Raw genomic sequence first — 23,591 nt, 5'->3', positions numbered from 1 at the left:
TGGTTAGAGTTGCATTGGATCCAGAAAACACTGGGTGGGTTTGAGCCAGGAATACATCCTGAATAAGACGCCAATCCATCACAGGGCACCGTGCACACACTGATTCACACCTGGGGGCAATCTCTCTTGGCCAATCCACCTACTGGAATATTTTTGGGAGGTCAGCGAGAACAGGAGAACCACCTCGCACCAACCAGTAAGTATATCCTGTGTTTGCGTTTGTCAACAAGACATTCTTAAAAGTTCCATGTAAATACCTTCCTGGAATGATGCTATCGCCATTTGTATGGTAGACGTGTTCTATCGCTATCTCTTTATCTCTTTCCCTGCCTCCCTCACTCAGTCGCTCACATGCTCACAGCAGCTATTGGTCAGGAAGCTCACCAGTTTTCAGATACTCCATAGGACATCTTTGTTTATAAGTGTATCTTTGTGTGTGGTCGATTTCATTTCTCTTCATAAGGGGGATGTTCTCTCTTACACTCCAATGTCACTGTGATTACAAAGCCTATTACATAGATACTGTATAGTGCTCCAAGCTTCATGTCGCACATCACAGTGAGGAAGCCACACTGACAAATCTAGCCCAAAAACCCCCCACACTGTATTCCCAGAAGATTCAGATTTATATGTGCAGACAAGCATTTCTATCAGCAGTGAGAGAGAGAGTGACGTTTATATAAATATTGCAGTGACACAAGAAATAAAACACTGCTACTTGAGTAACAGTGAACACTGATATGTTAAGCCATGAATGTAGCAAAAAGAAAAAGCATAGGAAGACATTTCATTTGGCCTATATAGAGGCCGTTTTGTGTCTAAAAGAAGATTCAGCTGCATCACCTCTCTCTTTAAATAATAATGCGCGAAACAAAACGTGTTCACTTCATAGTAAGAACTGGATACATGCTGTTCTGGGCTGCTTGATGCACGAACAGCCGAGCTCAGCTCAACCAATAAAAGAACAAGGCAAGGAAAAGTGGGAAGACTTACAGGGGTGCTGCCGTCTGACAGGGTGGTCATGCTGATTGAAGTACTCATCTTGTCTGAAGAAGAAAGTGATGGAGGGGAGGGGCTCCGCTTCTCCAGAATATCCTGTTTCTGCAGAAAGTCCCCCCAGGCATGCTGGATGCTGTCAAGCAAATCGGTTTATGATCAAATCGGTGAAATATAAAGGTTTACACACCGAAAAACAAGAAGACAGAGTCATCTATATCCCCCGCCCGATATACCAACTATACACCAAGTTTCAAGATATTATTCATCACATTTTTCAAGTTCTGCTGCAGGAAACCAACCCTACCTCTTTACACTGACAGCAGCTCATGGCATAAACCCACCAGACCTTTGGTCCAGGTGAGCTAAAACTTAAAATTTCTCACATTTCTTAGTATCAAAAGGCACAGATACATTACTTAATCAACACATATACCAACTTTCAAGACCATACCACTCATAGTTTTCAAGTTCTGCTCCAGAAACAAAACCTACCCCTAAGACTAACCTGAGAGACTAAGTCTGAAATTGTTCCCATGGAAACATGAAAAATTAAAATTTCTCAAATTTCTTAGTATGAAAAGGCACATCTACATCACTTTGTTAACATGTATACCAAGTTTCAAATCTGTATCATGAATCTCATCTCATTATCTCTAGCCGCTTTATCCTGTTCTACAGGGTCGCAGGCAAGCTGGAGCCTATCCCAGCTGACTACGGGCAAAAGGCGGGGTACACCCTGGACAAGTCGCCAGGTCATTGCAGGGCTGACACATAGACACAGACAACCATTCACACTCACATTCACACCTACGGTCAATTTAGAGTCACCAGTTAACCTAACCTGCCTGTCTTTGGACTGTGGGGGAAACCGGAGCACACCCATGCAGACATGGGGAGAACACGCAAACTCCACACAGAAAGGCCCTCGCCGGCCACGGGGCTCAAACCCGGACCTTCTTGCTGTGAGGCGACAGCGCTAACCACTACACCACCGTGCCACCCTGTATCATGAATAGTTTTGGATATATGCTCCGGAAACAAACATTGCTCTTAGAAACTAAATCGAAATCTATTTTCTACAGTATGTAAAAATTTGAAAACTTTTTTTTTCAAAAATCCAAAATAGCAAAAGGCACCAGTTCACATGTTGCTTGATATGTATACAAAGTTTCATGAAGATATCTTCGGTGGTTTTAAAGATCTGGCCCGGAAACGGAAACGTGACTGGATGGACAGCCAGACGGGCGGACGGAACCTGTTTCTCTATCCCCCACCAAACTTCGTTTGGGCAGGGGATAAAAAAAAATGTGATGAAACATTACAACAGCTTGCGACATAAAAAAATATAACATATGAGCATACAGTACCTCATATGTTCCTATCTAATTTGTCCACTGCAGTTTAAATACCTTTAATGCTTTAGTGTTGATTTCTCATAAACCCTAGAAGCTTCATAACTAACCATCTCCTGCCACCTATACGAGAGTAAAAGCTGCCCAATTTGGGGATTTTCCTTTCAGTCTTGATACACACCTCAAGCTTTTTCATATTTTCTCACATCATTATAATAGTATGGCATTCAGGTACTGGCATACACGTAACAATGCTACTACTGATGACTGAAAGTGAGCTCGTCAGTACAGTCTGCATTTCACCGTAGATTCTGGATCATAACCTTTCCCATCTCTTTGAAGACAGCATGTGGAAATGCAGCTATCAATTTTCTGCAAATTATGCACAATTAATTATACCATTTGCACGGTTTAGTAAGCTGTTTTCTTTATTAAGCTCCTGATAATGTGAGTATTTTGATGAATACATTTGTTTTATATACAGCTGTTTCTGTATTTCCAGAACCAGAAAGGATCAGGGGATGAATTCCTGAGCACAGGAAAACACAAGTCAGGTGAAGTTTCCTCATCACGTTCATTTTCCTGCCAGGACAAAAGTTCTCAGTGCTCATGCTGGGTACAAATGAATCACACGAACTTGCGAGATACACACTCACACAGGAAGAGGGGTTTTTTTTCAGGGAAATAGTGGTTAATTAATTTTTCATAGATTTGTGTGTGTCTTTGTGGACTGTGAGTGTGTGTGTGTGTGTGTGTGTGTGTGTGTGTGTGTGGGGGGGGGGGGGGGGGGGGGGGGTTCTGTAATTAAGCAGCAGCCCGAACCCTAGCCACAGGGTGAATCCAGTCTTAATACACTGATGAGGGAATTTCATTAATATTTGCTCAAGGACGTGTGTGTGTGTGTGTGTGTGTGTGTGTGTGTGTGTGTGTGTGTGTGTGTGTGTTTGGAGATGGGGTGTGGAATGGACTGACAACTGCCTGTTCTTAAATGTCAAATAGCAGGCATCATTCAGACAGAATTAATTTGCCTTGTCAAAAAGCCAATTTCATAGCACGGAAAACAATGAACTCAGTGGAACATAAGCCACTGACAATGTAGAATGTGTTCCATGTCAGCCAAAGGTAGCTAAATGTTTTCCATCGGGTTCCAATTTCATTTTCAGCTTCGATAAAAGTGACATGATTTGATGATCTGCTCCACAGAGTGCAGTGAAAGTGTGAGAATTTTACAGAAGGTAAGTAAATATAAAATTGTCATACAGGTGAAGAAAACAGCAAGGTGACCGTCTGTTTGTGTGTGTGTGTGTGTGTGTGTGTGTGTGTGTGTGTGTGTGTGTGTGTGTGTGTGTGTGTGTGTGTGTGTAAAAAACTCACTTTTGCAGAGGGTATCCTCCATCACTAATGTTCTGCAGGGTCTTTAGCTCATCCTATGACCAACAGAGAGAGAGAGAGAGAGAGAGAGCACAATATTACTGATTATTGTACACACAGGACACTTTTTGATTGGAATAAAAACGTTTTCTACAAGTATTTTTGGTTTGACAGCATGCAATATTGTTAGCATATCGCTTATCCTACATGTATTACGTCACTCTACCCAGTGGAGAATGCGCATTGAATATGGCTTACGATATTGCATGGTTGTCAAGACAATATGATGTCACACATCGGACACGTAAAACTTCCGTGCTAGCGAGCGACTGCAACAATTTGTAAACAAACACAGACGCCAGGTTTGCTTCACTAAATACGTAAGATTCTGAGAGAATTTTGAAAGACTAAGACACGTTGAACACCTGAAAGGAATGTGTATGTATAATAATAATAATAATAATAATAATAATAATAATAATATTGGCTGGCTTTTTTTCATGGTATATTAGATATATTCCATTCAGCTAGCATGATTTTGACCTCGTCTTCGACTCATTCAATATCATGCTAGCTGAATGGAATATATCTGATAGACCACTCAACACCAGCCAATAATTTAAACAGTCACTGAAGGCAGGGTGAAAAGATTGAACTGTAAAATACACTTACCACAGAGGTACTTTATATGTTTCATTTGCAGGTAAAGTGATGCAGTTTTCCAAGTATATGATCTCATCTGATTTTTTTCTACCAAACATAACTATATTAGCTGTTACGCCGAGCCAACTAGTGATGATCTGCAACCAAACCACAGCGGTGATGTTGTCTGTGATAGCGTACTGCCTCTCATGTTCTATTGCATAATTATATCACTGTCTGAGCTAATTAGGAAAAGTGAGATCCAAATCTAATTAAGTAATTCTGTACGACAGGCCATGCTCCGCCTCTTTCGCCTCTTCTCCCTATTCTCCACCTCTCCCTCATTCCTGAGAGAGCCCCCCCACACACCCCCCCAACCAATTAAATAATTCTCTTTAATATCACTGAGGAAGATAATGTAATTACATGGAGCATTAGACTAAAGCATCGTTGCTGTTACTGCCATCAGGGCCACAGGGCATGTGTGTGTGTGTGTGTGTGTGTGTGTGTGTGTGTGTGTGTGTGTAGGATGGTGTGTGTATGTGAGCATGCAGTGAGTGATTACCTTCTTACAAGGAAAATGTGTTTGTAGAAAGAATAAATTCGATGAATTCTTCAGCAGCAATCAGTTTGTCTGATCGTGTGGTCTGAGTAGTCGCATGCAACCACAGCATGTGTGTGTGTGTGTGTGTGTGTGTGTCTTAGTTATGGATCAGCAGAGATGACTTTCCATGTTGTCTTTGTACTCTAAGAGCCAATGTCATCTTCACCTTGCCAAAACCCCCTCACACACTGTTTCACACAGATGCTTTATTACACCTGCAGCCACACACACACACACACACACACACACACACACTTTTACCTGAGCTTTCAATGTGAGGAACAGATGGAGGTGTAAGAGACAGAGAGACAGAGAGCGAGGGGGGGGGGATGTCAGGCTGAGTGAGAGCTGAGAGAGGATAAAAGAAGAGTGAAAATAAGTTGAGAACAGAGATGAGAGAGGAGAAACAACACAATAGGAGATTGAGAGTGCTGTAAATTCCTACATCCAGTATGGAAGGGATCTGTGCCCAAATATATAAATCTGCCATCACTGCTTTCACTCAAGGTGCTCCTGTTCCGGGGATTAGTCCATGGTTTTTTTTATATACATCTTCACATTAATATTCACTGTTATGCCTGTAATACTCTGTATGATTACACAAACACGTCACGTTCTTACAGCCACCTGGCCTTGACATAAAACGATAATCCCCAAATCTTTAATGCTGGATGTTCTGACCTTGCTATTAGCGTTAATGGGCTGATTGTTAGACCCTCTGCTGTACTATAGAGCTTCGTAAGCTTAAATCTTTCTCTTACTTTAGAACCTTACATTAGGACACTTGCCAAAAACATCCTCCTATTTGCTGATGATCACAGATGCAGAAATTGTGCCAGTGTCTTTATAACGACTTTAATTCTCTTTTCGCTGGCATTAATTGGATAAAAGCGTACAGCATGTAGCAGGGTTCATCGAGTTGGGTTCTCACCAGTAATTACAACTCATGTCACTAAGATTCATGAACTGATTTTCTAAATCTGCAGTTTCTGCAGTTGACTTGCTGACTTTGGGACTGCGGTTGTCGTGAACGGTTTTGCACTCGGGTTTCCGTTGGTGGGGGGTTTATAGCATCAACGAAGCTGACTTTGTTAGGACTGTTAATGTTATAGTCATGTTGTCTGTTGTTGCCCGGATGGGGATGAGTTCCCTTTTGAGTCTGGTTCCTCTCGAGGTTTCTTCCTCGTGTCGTCTGAGGGAGTTTTTCCTTGCCACCGTCGCCACAGGCGTGCTCGTTGGGGATAGATTGGGGATAAAATTAGCTCATATTTTAAGTCGTTCAAATTCTGTAAAGCTGCTTTGTGACAATGTTTATTGTTAAAAGCGCTATACAAATAAACTTGGCTTGACTTAAATGAGTTAATGAGTTCATCATATGGCCAGGTTGGTCAAGTTGTGACAATAGCATATGCCTGTTTGACAGATCCTGCTTATTCAACCATAACTGGGATGAAATGTGACAGAGAGATGGCCAACTCACCCAGATCATACACATTATATGTATTATATGTTGTACAGTCTGAAATAGCAATTTAAACATGCGGTGCCACCAAAAAGCTCCTCCATGACTACACCCCAATACAACACCTTCATGTTATGCAGATCATTGAGTGTCGGAGCATCAAACTAACCCCACTTCAATCTCTTTTTCACTGTTCTTTCATTCCCTTTTTTAAACTTTAGTTGAAACTTTCCTGCTCGCCTAACTTTCCTTTTTTTTATTATGTATTATGTAGCCCTGTACTCTTGTCATCCAGCAGAGGGCACAGGTGAGACTCGGTGCCTGTCTGTGCCTTTGCAGAAACAGGAATCTTGTGCCAAGCTGCCCTGCTGGAGAGAGAAACAGCTCTTACATGGTGTGACTGAGTGTCTAAACACTCATTATGCATAGATGCAGATACACACAGAGGTGTTGCCTCGAAGCTGTGCCCAGTATCACTCACAAAGGCAAACAAGTCACAGGATCGCTTCTCCTTGTACTAATTGACAAAATGTGTTTGTGCACTTATGTTTAAAAGTGCTAACTTAAGCAGCCCTTTTTTTTTTCTCCACAAAGGAACTTGTATGGGCAAAAGTTCACAAAAGTGAGGATTTAATCTTTAAGAGCCTCATAATGACCCTGTTTCTCTACATAAGCATACTGACTAACGACTAACGAGCCTTCGACCATTTTAACCCTCAGATAGAGTGTATTCACACACTGGTGCCAGGCCTGAAACAGCTCGGAGAATAAAAAGGTGGCTTTGCATAATTGAACAGTGGAGAGGAAAGAAAATCGATAGTCATTTTTTGGTTCTCCAGCAGTAAGCAGACGCTACAATTCAAATGGGGCATAATTTATGTACTCAGGAATGAAGGGAGAGTGAAGGATGTAGAGTGGAAGGGACCCTGAGCCCAAAGAGCTGCATAAACCAGCAAAGGAAATCAAGTCCCTGACAGCTGGATAGAGGACTATTCCCTATTAAAGCCGCCAACCAATATTGACTTATGATCAACTGAATATTAGCTGATGAAAAGTTGTACTCAAAAGATGACACACTGAAAAGATGACAGCTGACATGTACATCTGTTCTGTACCAGCGTGAAACCAGAATTGGAATAACTCTGGATATCAGGATGTGGTAGTAGTTCGGATTTATAATCAGAGAGAAAACCAGAAGACTTACCATGTCAAAACAGTATGACATACAGTATCACTATCAGTACCTACAGTGTAATGTAGTATAATATTTTTACATAATTTCAGTAGTATGTGGTTTAAGCCATTATGACTGGGTTTATGCTGTACACATGGCTCGGCCATTTTGTTGCAAAAGAATTTACGTACATTAGCTAGCTACAGGAAGTGAGAAGCAGTTAAAACATTGCAGGCATGGTGAGTCATGAGAGATTAAATAAATCAGACAGATGAAAAACGGTAAAAGAAAAAGGAGGAGTTGGCTGGTGGTAATGGTCAAATCTACTGTGAGAGATTAAACAATGGATGGAGAGAGAGAAAAGAAGAACGGAGAATAATGTCTCCAATGGCATCCTGAGTAATCCTGATTTAAATCTCTCATTCCCCTTTCCAATTATCTGAAAAGCGAAAGAGGAGTGTAAGTCATCTGTGCATCTGCTAAGGGTTCTCTTATCTTCAACTATTCCCACACAGAAAGTGGCTTTGCTCCAGGTCTGGTGTGACAGTACTTCCCCGGGGCTTCTGGGAGTCCAGACAGTGTCTGGCTTGTCCCTAAATGATCCTGTTATCATATCAGAACCACACGCCATGGGAGACAGAGGAAGAGAGAATGACAGAGAGGAGATTAATCTAGAAAGGAGTGAATGCTCCAGGCTAAACCACATCAATGCATAATCAGCACTGGCCATATCATGTGCAGCAGGAAAATGTGGCCAGCATCCACACACTAGGAATGTCGGTCATGTTAGCAGTGCACATATTCAAGGCACATTCACACAAGATCAAGACGCTATATCAACCCATGATAGATGGTTCATCAGTATTTCTACAAAAGTAGAATACATATTTGTAACCCACATAGCTGATGACATCATCATTTTCACAGTAAGGCCTGTGGTCTGATACTTGTCCTCCCTAAGATGAGTGATTTTAAGACAATTCTTTTTTTTTTTTGCTTTTTGCAATGCTTGGTGAGGTCCTCCCCATATTCCTATCTGCTCAGTGGAATAAATAAATAAATAAATAAATAAATAAAAACTTGCAGTTGCTGTGGTTCCATTGGCTCTGGAAATATGAGAAATACCTTATGTTGACCACCAACATGCCCCCAGAAAACAGGACAATGAAGAAGCTCTACTCATCAGTCAGTCATGTTGACTGTCACCACTTCAAAAACCTAGTGTTCATACATTATGATTCGGGGTTATAGGCAGGTGTTTTGGAGGCTACACTGCAGGGACGAATCGATTTTTTGCCCCCAAACAGACAAACAGAAATTTGGCAGAGACAAGTTGCTCTGGTAGCTGTTTCCCAGGTGACAGTGGCAGCAGCTGTTTGGGGTCACACTGAGAAAGTGGTTTGTGTGTTTGTGTGTGTGTGTTTCAGTTCACATAAATGGACTCATAAAACCTGCAGTACTTTTAGACCCCAAAGGAGACCAATATATTCTGCATTAGACATACTTAATAGTCCAGGGTGTACCCTGCCTTTCGCCCGTAGTCAGCTGGGATAGGCTCCAGCTTGCCTGCGACCCTGTAGAACAGGATAAAGCGGCTTGAGATAATGAGATGAGATGAGACATACTTAATACTCAAATAGTAGCCACACTACAGTATAATGACTGTCATCTCATCACTTCCACAAACTCTTCACAAAGTCAACGTAACTTGTAAATTAAGCTTTAACTCTGTATACTTTGTGCTTTTTAAGATTTGACTACTGAATTGCCAATGGAGTCTCATCTCATCTCATTATCTGTAGCTGCTTTATCCTGTTCTACAGGGTCGCAGGCAAGCTGGAGCCTATCCCAGCTGACTACGGGCGAAAGGCGGGGTACACCCTGGACAAGTCGCCAGGTCATCACAGGGCTGACACATATGCCCCTTTTCCACCAAAGCAGTTCCAGGGCTGGTTCGGGGCCAGTGCTTAGTGTGGAACCGGGTTTTCTGTTTCCACTGACAAAGAACTGGCTCTGGGGCCAGAAAAACCAGTTCCAGACTAGCACCAACTCTTTGCTGGGCCAGAGGAAAGAACTGCTTACGTCAGTGGGGGGGGAGGCAGAGTTGTTAAGACCGACAACAATAGCAAGGCCGCGAAAGGTCGCCATTTTTAAGCAACAAGAAGCAGCAGCTGTACAAATGCGAAGTCATCCATTATTGTTGTTGTTGCTTCTTCTTCTCCGTGTTGTTGTTGCTTCGATGTTCGCGCCAAGGTTTATGCAAACGCAGCAACGTAACTGACGTATACAGCGACGTAATGACGTGGCTCCCCTTAGCACCCCGAGCTATGGAAAAGCAAACTGGTTCTCAGCTGGCTCGCAAGTTGAATGAGTTGTGAACCAGCAACAGCCCCAAATCAGCCCTAGAACTGATTTGGTGGAAAAGGGGTAATAGACACAGACAACCATTCACACTTACAGTCAATTTAGAGTCACCACTTAACCTAACCTGCATGTCTTTGGTGGAAACCGGAGCATACCCATGCAGACAACATGCAAACCCTACACAGAAAGGCCCTTGTCGGCCACGGGGCTCGAACCCAGACCTTCTTACTGTGAGGCGACAGCGCTAACCACTACACCACCGTGCCACCCTGCCAATGGAGTCTCTCATCTCATCTTATTATCTCTAGCCACTTTATCCTGTTCTACAGGGTCGCAGTCAAGCTGGAGCCTATCCCAGCTGACTACGGGCGAAAGGCAGGGTACACCCTGGACAAGTTGCCAGGTCATCACAGGGATGACACATAGACACAGACAACCATTCACACTCACATTCACACCTACGGTCAATTTAGAGTCACCAGTTAACCTAAACTGCATGTCTTTGGACTGTGAGGGAAACCGGAGCACCCGGAGGAAACCCACGCGGACACGGGGAGAACATGCAAACTCCACACAGAAAGGCACTCGTAGGGCCACGGGGCTCGAACCCGGACCATCTTGCTGTGAGGCGACAGCGCTAACCACTACACCACTGTGCCGCCCTGCCAATGGAGTCTGATCATACATAAATACTACAACACCTTTAGTACAATGCAAGTAAACAGATTTACTTTTTGTTGTATTGCTCCAGGAAGACTTTCATACGTATCTGTCTCATTCCTTACTCTCTATAGAGTGTAACAATTGTAGTTTTTACATGTAGTATATACAACCCCGATTCCAAAAAAGTTGGGACAAAGTACAAATTGTAAATACAAACAGAATGCAATGATGTGGAAGTTTCAAAATTCCATATTTTATTCAGAATAGAACATAGATGACATATCAAATGTTGAAATTGAGAAAATGTATCATTTAAAGAGAAAAATTAGGTGATTTTAAATTTCATGACAACAACACATCTCAAAAAAGTTGGGACAAGACCATGTTTACCACTGTGAGACATCCCCTTTTCTCTTTACAACAGTCTGTAAACGTCTGGGGACTGAGGAGACAAGTTGCTCAAGTTTAGGGATAGGAATGTTAACCCATTCGTGTCTAATGTAGGATTCTAGTTGCTCAACTGTCTTAGGTCTTTTTTGTCGTAGCTTCTGTTTTATGATGCGCCAAATGTTTTCTATGGGTGAAAGATCTGGACTGCAGGCTGGCCAGTTCAGTACCCAGACCCTTCTTCTACGCAGCCATGATGCTGTAATTGATGCAGTATGTGGTTTGGCATTGTCATGTTGGAAAATGCAAGGTCTTCCCTGAAAGAGACGTTGTCTGGATGGGAGCATATGTTGCTCTAGAACCTGGATATACCTTTCAGCATTGATGGTGTCTTTCCAGATGTGTAAGCTGCCCATGCCACACGCACTAATGCAACCCCATACCATCAGAGATGCAGGCTTCTGAACTGAGCGCTGATAACAACTTGGGTCGTCCTTCTCCTCTTTAGTCCGAATGACACGGCGTCCCTGATTTCCATAAAGAACTTCAAATTTTGATTCGTCTGACCACAGAACAGTTTTCCACTTTGACACAGTCCATTTTAAATGAGCCTTGGCCCAGAGAAGACGTCTGTGCTTCTGGATCATGTTTAGATACGACTTCTTCTTTGAACTATAGAGTTTTAGCTGGCAACGGTGGATGGCACGGTGAATTGTGTTCACAGATAATGTTCTCTGGAAATATTCCTGAGCCCATTTTGTGATTTCCAATACAGAAGCATGCCTGTACGGTATGTGATGCAGTGCCGTCTAAGGGCCCCAAGATCACGGGCACCCAGTATGGTTTTCCGGCCTTGACCCTTATGCACAGAGATTCTTCCAGATTCTCTGAATCTTTTGATGATATTATGCACTGTAGATGATGATATGTTCAAACTCTTTGCAATTTTACACTGTCGAACTCCTTTCTGAGATTGCTCCACTATTTGTCGGTGCAGAATTAGGGGGATTGGTGATCCTCTTCCCATCTTTACTTCTGAGAGCCGCTGCCACTCCAAGATGCTCTTTATATACCCAGTCATGTTAATGACCTATTGCCAATTGACCTAATGAGTTGCAATTTGGTCCTCCAGCTGTTCCTTTTTTGTACCTTTAACTTTTCCAGCCTCTTATTGCCCCTGTCCCAACTTTTTTGAGATGTGTTGCTGTCATGAAATTTCAAATGAGCCAATATTTGGCATGAAATTTCAAAATGTCTCACTTTCGACATTTGATATGTTGTCTATGTTCTATTGTGAATACAATATCAGTTTTTGAGATTTCTAAATTATTGCATTCCGTTTTTATTTACAATTTGTACTTTGTCTCAACTTTTTTGGAATCGGGGTTGTAGAACCTCAAATTGGAAAATGTTGGGACGGTATGGAAAATGATCATAAAAAACTAATGCAGTGATTTCTGAATTTACTTTGACTTGTATTTCACTGTAGACAGTATGAACAAAATATTTCAAGTTTTGTCTGGTTAACTTCATTTCATTTGTTAATAAACATCCATTCCTGTGTTTCAGGCCTACAACACATTCCAAAAAAAAAAGTTTGGACGGGGCAATTTAAGGCTAGTAATGAGGTAAAACAATTAAACCCTTGGCTGCCACCCATAATTAACTGTAATGGGCCGGGCATATAGGACAAAACTAGGTCAAAATTGGGATATTTTGATAATCTTTCTCTAACTTGTTCAGAACTTTATATTTTTAATATTTGTATAGAAAAATCACAAAAAAACACTGTTAAAAATAACTTTAGTAATCAAAACACCCTAAGACAACAGGTCTTGTCAATGAGAACCTGTCCATAAGCATGAATTACTAGTACTTGAAAATACAATGTATACCAAGTAACTGGGTACTATTTTTATGAGGGCCTTTCGTATGACCCGATCATGAATAGAACTCACAAGCTCCCAATTGAGAGGCAGACACGCTAACCACTAGGCCAACTCATGGTAATGTACCACTGTGAAGTAAAAGTAATGTGCCATGTAAGGTACATAAAAGGAGGCGTTTATGACGAGTAGCGTACATCATAAGGCACAGTGGTAAAAGATTTCATGATGTACGTGACTCGTCCAAGGGCATTGAAGGGGTTAATGATGTGATTTTAAATAGGTGATGTCAACAGGTGATCGTAATCATGATTTGGTACGAAAGCAGTATCCATGAAAGGCCTAGTCTTTGAGAAGCAAAGATGGGCTGAGGATCTCCAGTTTGTCAACAAATGTGTGAGAAAATTATTGAAATGTTTAAAAACAATGTTCCTCAAAGAAAGATACAAAAGGATTTGGATATTTACCCTTTATGGTGCATAATATAATTAAATGATCCAAGGAATCTGGAGGAATTTTGGTGTGTAAAAAGGCAAGGGCACAAGCCTAAAGGCTCACTCACAGCCTGCCGTACGTGCTACTACGGGTGGTCTATGGTAAAAAAATTGGCAAAACGGTGCTTGAGGCTTGCGCGACACTTGTGTTCAGCGCCGTAGAAGGTCGCAGACTGGCCGTGGAGACTTTTGGTCCTGCACATGCAAATTCTACAGGTCTTGCAAAAAATCAAGAATGCATACACTATGGACGGGACCCGTACTCCTTTGGTACACCTGAACCAAGTCAGCAGCACGGCTAATAGGGGCTTTGCGATGACAGTAAGACACAAGAGTGACACATGGTCATTGTACGAGTGACGTGCCTCAGAAGTACTACACAGGTACTCCACACTTGCTATTTGTGTGGCCCCCAACACAGAAGTACATCTCACTTTCTACCCCTATGTGTGGCATGCATGCGACCCACACGCAACTTGATGGGCAAGACTCTGGGTATATATATTGGGGAGGAACCAAGGAACCGATCATGTAACTTGTAGAAGGGGAGAAAATGGCTGTCGCCATACCGCTGCAATGACTGAGGGAGTTGGATCCTTATAGGCAGATGATAGAAGCTGAGGAGCAGCACGAAGCGATATTGTTCTTCAGCTGAAATGCAGATGCAGAATGCTGCAGACACGCTGGTTTTATACCCACTCCTGGTTTGCGTCACACGAAAATCATGAGTGATTGTCACATGCTAATTACGTGCGTCACACATGCTTCACAAGTGCAGCCCGTACTCCTAGCGCAGGAAACTGGTAAAATGCAAGTCACATGCACTCACTGAACACGCACTAATCACATGTGTCAGACATATGTTTTCCATGGGCTAACGGCAAAATTTTTCCCACGCCTCAAGGAAGTCAGGCGTGCAACCTGTACTTGACAAGTACTTTGCCCGTACTCCTCCCCCAAACTTTCCCCAGGTTCACCACGACCCTGCGGCACAGCTGCGAGCTACCAAACCCTGCAACCTGTGTATGTCCAAAACACTTACGGCGGGTTGTGGGTGAAGCATAAGCTGAACACCTGTGATCTCCGATCCCTCAGGCAGCACTGCATCAAGAACCACCATTCATTTATAGCTGATAACCACATGGGCTTGGGATTACTTTGGCAAAGCTTTGTCAAGCACTACAATACGGAGTTACATTCACAAATGGCAGTTAAAACTTTACTCTGCAAAAAGGAAGCCTTATGTTAACTGTGTCCAGAAGCGCCGTCAACTTCTCTGGGCTCGGAGGCATCTGGGATGGACCATCACATAGTGGAAACGTGTACTGTGGATTCAGATGAATCTGTATTCAGTGCCCTTGTCAAAGATAACGTACACTTCTGTGATGGCAGCATTAATGCAGAAAAGTACATTGAGATTTTGGAGAAACATATGCTGCCTCCAAGACGACATCTTTTCCAGAGATATTTCAACAAGACAATGCAAAACCATATTCTGCACACATTATAAAGGCATGGCTGTGGAAGAAGAGGGTATTTGTCCCCTCTGTCCCTAATAGAGGATGTGTGGGGAATTCTGAAACGAAAAATATGACAATGACGACCCTGTACTGTTGCACACCTTAAGACCTGTTTGCTGGAAGAATGGGACAAAATAACACCTGAAACGCTTCATCACTTGGTGTCTTCAGTCCCTAAACGTCTTTTAAGTGTTGTGAGAAGGAATAACAACATTACAAAGTGGTAAATGCTTTACTGTCTCGAGTTTTTTTTTTTTTTTAATTTGTTGCAAGAAACAAAACTGAAATGTGTTTATTTTGGAAAAAAAAAATTAATGAGGTAAAACATCAAATAATGTGCTGTTGTATTGTTTTGAGTGCAATACAGGACAAAAATAATTTACAAATCATTGTTTTCAGTTTTCATTTCAATTTCAACATACCGTCCCTACTTTTTCTGATTTGGGGTATATTCTCAGTACAGGAAAATGTGTCAAAAGGAAGAAAAGAAAAGACTTGAATATTCATTTAATATTCCAGCTCTGTCAGGCCGCATGCACAAAGGCATTTTGGCTTCTCTCAGAAAACACATTAATATACACTTTTGGTTTGTTCTAAGTGTGTTGTGGCTGGGGAATGTTTCTTTTTATAGCCCATGTGACTAGAAATCATTCAGTTATGGATGTTCTGCAGCATCAAAGATTACCTCTGGTGAAGGTTTTAAACAGACAACAGAAAGTAATGTTTATGCATTGCTACACTTGTTGTTTGCCTCATTAAAATCAATGGCAAGAGGCACCAAGTCCTTGAGCATAGCTTCAGTCATGGAATTTCTGGATCATTAGTGCTAGACCAAGCACTGCGTACACATAATGCAGATCAGCCCCTTCAACCGACTTATATTTGGGAGAAAAAGGAATATTCGACTGCTTCTGTTTTGTTTGTATTTTAGCACTGCGTACAATGTGGTTTGAAAGCCCTCTCAGCTCAAAAGCTTTGAGCCACCACCAAATTGGTTTTTCATAACCTGAAATTTACCTACGGCTTGGACAGCCAGCCTGTACCACTGCTGCTGGACCCTCTTGTCAAAATTAATGCACTAAGAGCTCATGCCAGGACTGTGCTGAGAAATTCTTACTGAAAATTGATTTGGCTGATCGAGTGTATAATAATCTCATCATCTCTAGCCGCTTTATCCTGTTCTACAGGGTCGCAGGTAAGCTGGATCCTATCCCAGCTGACTATGGGCGAAAGGCGGGGTACACCCTGGACAAGTCGCCAGGTCATCACAGGGCTGACACACAGACAACCATTCACACCTACGGTCAATTTAGAGTCACCAGAGTTAACCTAACCTGCATGTCTTTGGGGGAAACCGGAGCACCCGGAGGAAACCCAAGCGGACAAAACATGCAAACTCCGCACAGAAAGGCCCTCGCCGGCCACGGGGCTCGAACCCAGACCTTCTTGCTGTGAGACAACAGCACTAACCACTACACCACCGTGCCGCCCTCCATTTAATACTATCTTCACATTTTTTTTGGACACATTCAAACAACAAAACATGTTAAAGGCAATCTTTTGACTCTTCTGCTGTACATATGCTGCACTCGACTTGCGAAGTGAAAAAAAAACAATGGATGCCTTCATGTTCATCCTTTGTTAGCAACAATCGAGCCAGCTAACTGTGAGGAGTGATGCATTTATTCTTCCACAAACTGCAAACTGTGTAGTCAGTGTTACAGACTTGACAAGTGAATATGGCTGTATGTTATTTGATCTTTAGCAAGTATTTGTATATACAGCATAACTCATTTAAAGCAAGAACTGCTACTTTTTTATTTCTTATGCTGTGCACAGCCATGTTGATTTGACATCACTGCGTAAAAAGGGAAGGAAATCGTAGCTGAGAAGATTACCTTAAGCTGACGAGTAGGAATTTCAAGGCGAGGGGGCATTTTCTTTGGCTTTACTGGTTGGAGGTGGGAGATGACAAGTTGCAACCTGGACTCGAAAGTACCAATAGTTTTCAAAAAATAGCAACGTTTTGTTGAGGATTTTGAGACTCTCATTTAGTCCTATCTTTCTAAGGTCATTTGGTCCTCACAAAGGGTTAAAAACAATCGATAGCGGAATAACAAGACAATGATTTCAGATAACGTATTATGCAGCTGTGCTTAATTTAACTGAAAGAATGTATAATAAATAGCAAGGCTAATTCGACACTTTGGCAGTGTCAAAATTAACCGTTTAAGGAATGATTAGCACAAAGGAAATATGAGCCTTTTCACTACTGTTGTTTATTAGAAGAAGAAGCCTTTATTTATCACATCCACAATGACATTCATCCTCTGCATTTAACCCATCTGAAGCAGTGAACACGCACATGCACACACAAGTGAGCAATGAGCACACACATATACCCGGAGCAGTAGGCAGCTATGCTACAGCGGCCAGTTGGGGGTTAAGTGCCTTGCTCAAGGGCACTTCAGCCCAAGGCTGCCCCATATTAGCCTAACCACATGTCTTTGGACTGTGGGGGGAAACTGGAGCACCCGGAGGAAACCCACACAAACATAAGGAGAACACACAAACTCCACACAGAAAAGTCCCTGTCGGCCGTTGGACTCGAACCCAGTACCTTCTTGCTGTGAGGTAACAATTCTAACCACTGTTCTGCCATTACTTTACTTTTTTTTTCGTGCTAACAATAAGATGAACAGTCGTAGATCAATTAGATGCTGAATATAAAAAGAAGTTTAAAAAATAGAGTGAAACTTGTTTTTTTTTAACTTCTCTCATTTTAAAGATATTAGGATGCTGTACATCAGAGTATCATAAAATAGTAAATTGAATATGTGTGTTAATGTGTGGAAAAACTTTCTTGATGGTTCAATAATTATGTGCCCAAAAGGGCTAGGGCTAGGTTAAAGAGACTTAATATGCCAAACTAATAATAACTGCCATGCTATTGTGTTTCTTTTAATAGGAAGAATGATCATGCTTTCCTGTAATAATCACAAGGCCTCTGATCTGACTGCATTTAGTTTTAATGAAACAGGGGACCCAAAAGGCACGTGCGCATGCGCACACACACACACACACACACACACACACACACACACACACACACACACACACACACACACGTTCATAGATAGCTGGTGTCTATATGACTTAAGGGCCTTGTGAGAGTCTACAGAAAGCTGATTGCTTTCTTAAAAATATACCGCAACAGAAGAAGCGATAAACATTCACAACGACAGCGTGATTTTTTTTTTTTAGAAAATGTTTTTCATTAAAACTCAATATGAAGGGGAATTGTCTCACCCCATGCTGCTTTATTGTCTAATTGGAAAGAGTAAATGAGGTGTAATGTCAAAATGAACTCCTCTGATGAAAAGACTGTAATTCAGCCTAATATGTTTGTTTTGCACCAGTAAGTGCATGTGATTCCCGAAACCATATCACACATGTGCAAGACAATATACATGCATGCATACATACACACAAACACCACACAGACAAGCCCATTATTCCTGCAGTGCACGTTCCTCCAGTTTGTAGAACCATAATGTTTAATCTTCACAGTTTCCCTTTAGATGACCATCATTATTTCACACTTTTAAATTCTGTCTCTTTCAACAGAACCCATCCAGGCGGAAAATACAAACAATTTAAAGATCTCCCAGCCCTCAGAAGGAGTGCTTCGCCTCATGAGTGGATCATCTAGACTAGAGACAGGCATGTTTTACTGAGAAAGCGAAAAAGAAGGGAATCAGGGAAGGGGAGGTACAATTAAAAAAGTTATATTTTTGCGCTCTCTCTCTCTCACACACACACACACACATGCACATTTTCTGTCTTTCTCACAGTTCAGAATATACAACAAGGTAACTCCAGACATGGCTCAGTCAGACAGAACTGTGTGAGAAATTCAGCTGACACATTCTTAATATGTAATCTCTCTCTCTCTCTCTCTCTCTCTCTAATAGTCAAAAAATTACCATTAAATCCTGTGTTAAATACTTAGGTGTGGATTTACAGTGGTGCTTGAAAGTGTGTGAACCCTTTAGAATTTTCTATATTTCTGCATAAATATGACCTAAAACATCATCAGATTTTCACACAGATCCTAAAAGTAGATAAAGAGAACCCAGTTAAACAAATGAGACAAAAATATTATACTTGCATTTATTTATTGAGGAAAATGATCCAATATTACATATATGTGAGTGGCAAAATTATGTGAACCTTTGCTTTCGATATGTGGTGTGACCCCCTTGTGCAGCAATAACTGCAACTAAATGTTTCTGGTAACTGTTGATCAGTCCTGCACACCGGCTTGGAGGAATTTTAGCCCATTCCTCTGTACAGAACAGCTTCAACTCTGGGATGTTGGTGGGTTTCCTCACATGAACTGCTCACTTCAGGTCCTTCCACAACATTTTGATTGGATTAAGGTCAGGACTTTGACTTGGCCATTCCAAAACATTAACTTTATTCTTCTTTAACCATTCTACGGTAGAACGACTTGTGTGCTTAGGGTCGTTGTCTTGCTGCATGACCCACCTTCAGTTTCAGTTTCAGTTTATTTAGCCCTTTGGTAGTGATAACACTAAATTACAAGGGAGGCCAAATACAAATACAATACAATAACACACACAAAAAAACATATTTAGTCCCTACTGAACTTATAAGTCACAAAGTTGCTAAGTCGGTCGGTCCTTGTTACACGATAGTCAGCGCGGAACAGGCCAGACCTCAAACCATAGCCATGAGCGACCCTCACGGCCTGTGGTAGCATGTGTGCTAGGAAACCAGACTCCCTGATGTTAGCAATAAATTTCCTGCAAGCCCCATCACGGCGCGCTGCCAACATAGACAAACCACAACCCGCGAGTGCCGACTCATATGATCGCTCGGGAAATATAATTTTAAGTGCAGCCCTCTGAATACCCTCCACCAGCTGACCTTGACAAGCTGGTAGTCCAGCCCACACAGGAGATGCATATTCTAGGATGGGCCTAACCAGGCTACAATAAACTTGAATAAGGTCAGATGACGAAACACCAGATTTCTTCAACACGTGCAAAGCATATAGGCGTTTCCGAGCTCTCTTTACAATAAAATCACAGTGGGTAGACCATGACAATTTGTCTGAAATGTATACACCAAGCAACTTATAAGAAGATACTTGCTCAATAACTTGACCTGACATTTGCAAGGGAGGTAAATAAGAGGGCTTATACTGTAAAAAGTCTATACACAGTTCTTTACATCTGGTAGGGTTCAACCTCATTCCATGACCACAAGCATATATACAGATATCCCTTGCAACCAAGGGCAGCAAGCTGGTCGAACATCTAGGAATAATTTCAAATATGGAAAGGTCATCTACATATTTTACCCTTGTTTTCCAGTCACTAACCAGATTATTTAGGACTGCAAACAACAGGGGAGCCAGCTTTGTCCCCTGAGGAATACCTCCCCTTGGGACAACACAACTCGATAGAGTGTTACCAATTTTGACCTGCTAAGACCTTTCAGTCAGAAAGGCCCCAATCCATCTAATTAAGATCTCATGTACTCCCAAATTGCGAAGCTCAGATACTAAAACAGAATGATCCACCAGATCAAATCTCATCTCATTATCTGTAGCCGCTTTATCCTGTTCTACAGGGTCGCAGGCAAGCTGGAGCCTATCCCAGCTGACTACGGGCGAAAGGCGGGGTACACCCTGGACAAGTCGCCAGGTCATCACAGGGCTGACACATAGACACAGACAACCATTCACACTCACATTCACACCTACGGTCAATTTAGAGTCACCAGTTAACCTAACCTGCATGTCTTTGGACTGTGGGGGAAACCGGAGCACCCGGAGGAAACCCACGCGGACACGGGGAGAACATGCAAACTCCGCACAGAAAGGCCCTCGCCGGCCACGGGGCTCGAACCCGGACCTTCTTGCTGTGAGGCGACAGCGCTAACCACTACACCACCGTGCCGCCACAGATCAAATCCTTTACTAAAATCAGTAAACAGTATACGCACATAGCAATGACCACTGTCCAGAGCCTCGAGAATACAATGTAGCAAATATACAAGCGCATGCGTGGTTGATCTACCTGGTAGTGCAAACTGCTTTAGATCAATTTTATTGGAGACCTGTCTAAAAAGTGACTCTAAAGTAAAACCCTCCAGTATTTTTGCTATTTGGGAGGTCAAGGTAATTGGCCTTAAATCGTTTTTAATACACTTAGGTGGAGAACATTTGGGCAAAGGTGTAACTATAGATTCCTTGATCTGGACAGGGATGAACCCTTGCTTAAGTGAAGCATTATAAATATCTGTAACTATAGGGGCAAGTTCACAAGCAAACTCTTTCCAGATCTTGTTGGGCACCACTGAGGGCCCAGGCAACTTATTGTTCTTAACTTGACGCAAGGCTTTATAGCAAGACACGACATCAACAAGAAACTCCCTTGGGACATCCAGGTTAGGGTCAAGAGCAGCGGGTATAATGTCAAGGGGGGTGAAGTGTGATGTAAGATCAGCTAAAAAAGAGTTGAATTTCTCCCCTAGAGCAGTTGGTGTTGGAGTATCCTCATCGAGTAGCTGGGTCACCCAGTCTGTTTTAGTTCTCTGTCCAGTAAGACCCTTTACCTCACGCCACCAACGGCTGATGTTACTTTCTTTAAGAGCGGCCACCTTGCCCTCATATAACTTTTGTTTACATTCTACACACACCCTTTGCACCTTATTCCGCAGTTCTTTATAGTGCTGTGAGTTTTTCCCATAAACTGCGAGAGCTCTTTGACATTTAATAATAAGAGCTTTTAACTTGAGTGATCCAGGGTTTATCTGATGTGCAGCACTTGGTACGCTGTAAGGGCAGGTAGTAGTTAACTGCCTCTGTCAAGGTGGAAATAAACAAGTCATATTTTTCCTGGACATGTGTATGGCTCAGTACACCAGACCAGTCATACCGTGTAATCCAGCGGCCAAAATCATGGACCCTACTGGGCCGAAGGTCCCTTTTAACGATAGTATTGACAGAAGAGACTAGATTGGGAACAATAGTCTTCGGCTTGATCAATATAGTAAAATGATTGCTCGTACCAAGTTTTGGCAACTGAAGAGATGGCGCAAACAATTTAGGCCTGTTAGACAAACACCATTCTAGAGTCCCCGTATCTCTAGTTAATATCTTGATCAATTGTGTTAGGCCAGTTGCATTCTTAGTTTGCTGTTCTGTAATATCTGTGCTAGTAGGGTTGAAATCCCCACATACCACAGCTAACCCATCAGGATGTCGAGACAGAAATGAGTCAATATTATTATGAATCTGCTCCAATAAAACTAAATTTTCTGCAGCTCCATTTTTGGGAGGATGGTAAACAGCACCCAATAAGATACAAGATACAGCCCTAGGAAGGCGAAACGGACGTAGCTCAAGCCACAGTGATTCAATCTCTGATGATTCATATGATAAGATTCTATTACAGCGAATCTGAGAGTTTACATATACACAAATACCACCCCAGCCATCAGATCTGTCACGTCTATAAGAACAATACCCACTGAGAGAAATAAGCGAGTCACTAATAGATGAATTCAGCCAGGTCTCAACCAAGCAAACAATGCCTGGAAGGTTTACATCAACAACGGCTTGAAGTTCATCCATCTTTTGGCGAATAGAACGAATATTTGCCAATAATATACTGGGAAACCACGGCACATGCGACTTGCTTGGTTGGCTAGAAACTACATTTAATACAAGTTCATCAGTGATGAATGAGGAACTTGCTTCACTCAATTGTAGGTTGCAAAGCTCTTCACTACTGAACTGGCGAGCACGATAACAGCCAGCTTTCTTCGAGCGAAAGGGCTTACGTATTCCAAGACGGCCAAGGTTTTGCCATACCTCATCTATGAGACGTTCTTTAGGTTGTAATTTGCCGATGGATTTCAAATAGGCAGAGCTGTATTGCAGCCTAGGAGATGGTGTTGAAACTTGAGCAGATCCAATATGGCTGTCTCGATTCACAGCAAAGAGCTGGGTAGACAAATGAAGAAATTGGAACACGCTGGGCCGCCAGAGGTTAAAAAACTCCAGAAGGCTGTACAACACCAATATCCCTGGTGGAAAAATGATATTTGATGACCACATAGCGGCTATAAGAATGTAGGACTCAACAAAAAAGACAACAACTAAAACAAAAACACCGTGGCAGCCATATTGGCCCCGCTGACCCGGAAGTACACCTGGAAGTTCTAGGATCACCTTCTCTTGAGATTCAGTTCATGGACAGATGTCCTGACATTTTCCTTTAGAATTCACTGGTATAATTCATAATTCATTGTTCCATCAATGATGGCAAGCCGTCCTGGCCCAGATGCAGCAAAACAGGCCCAAACTATGATACTACCACCACCGTGTTTCACAGATGGGATAAGGTTCTTATGCTGGAATGCAGTGTTTTCCTTTCTCCAAACATAACGCTTCTCATTTAAACCAAAAAGCTCTATTTTGGTCTCATCTGTCCACAAAACATTTTTCCAATAGCCTTCTGGCTTGTCCATGTGATCTTTAGTAAACTGCAGATGAGCAGCAATGTTCTTTTTGGAGAGCAGTGGCTTTCTCCTTGCAACCCTGCCATGCACACCATTGTTGTTCAGTGTTCTCCT

At 42.2% G+C, this 23,591-nt stretch overlaps 1 protein-coding gene across 1 annotated transcript in view; it reads right to left on the bottom strand.

Moving 5' to 3' along the window:
• schip1 (schwannomin interacting protein 1) overlaps positions 1-23,591 on the bottom strand; it is an 816,449-nt gene that overhangs the window by 531,090 nt on the left and 261,768 nt on the right. The window contains exons 11-12 of the mRNA XM_060905834.1: positions 3,726-3,778; positions 994-1,132 (exon numbers count right to left, since the gene is read on the bottom strand). Coding sequence (XP_060761817.1) covers positions 994-1,132; positions 3,726-3,778 — 192 coding nt within the window. The remainder of the gene's footprint in view (positions 1-993; positions 1,133-3,725; positions 3,779-23,591) is intronic.

This window comes from Neoarius graeffei, chromosome 23, assembly GCF_027579695.1.
Source record: "Neoarius graeffei isolate fNeoGra1 chromosome 23, fNeoGra1.pri, whole genome shotgun sequence".
In the NCBI taxonomy this organism is placed as follows: Eukaryota; Metazoa; Chordata; class Actinopteri; order Siluriformes; family Ariidae; genus Neoarius; species Neoarius graeffei.
The sequence above is the reverse complement of the archived record's forward strand: the minus strand, read 5'-3'. Positions and strand labels throughout refer to the sequence as shown.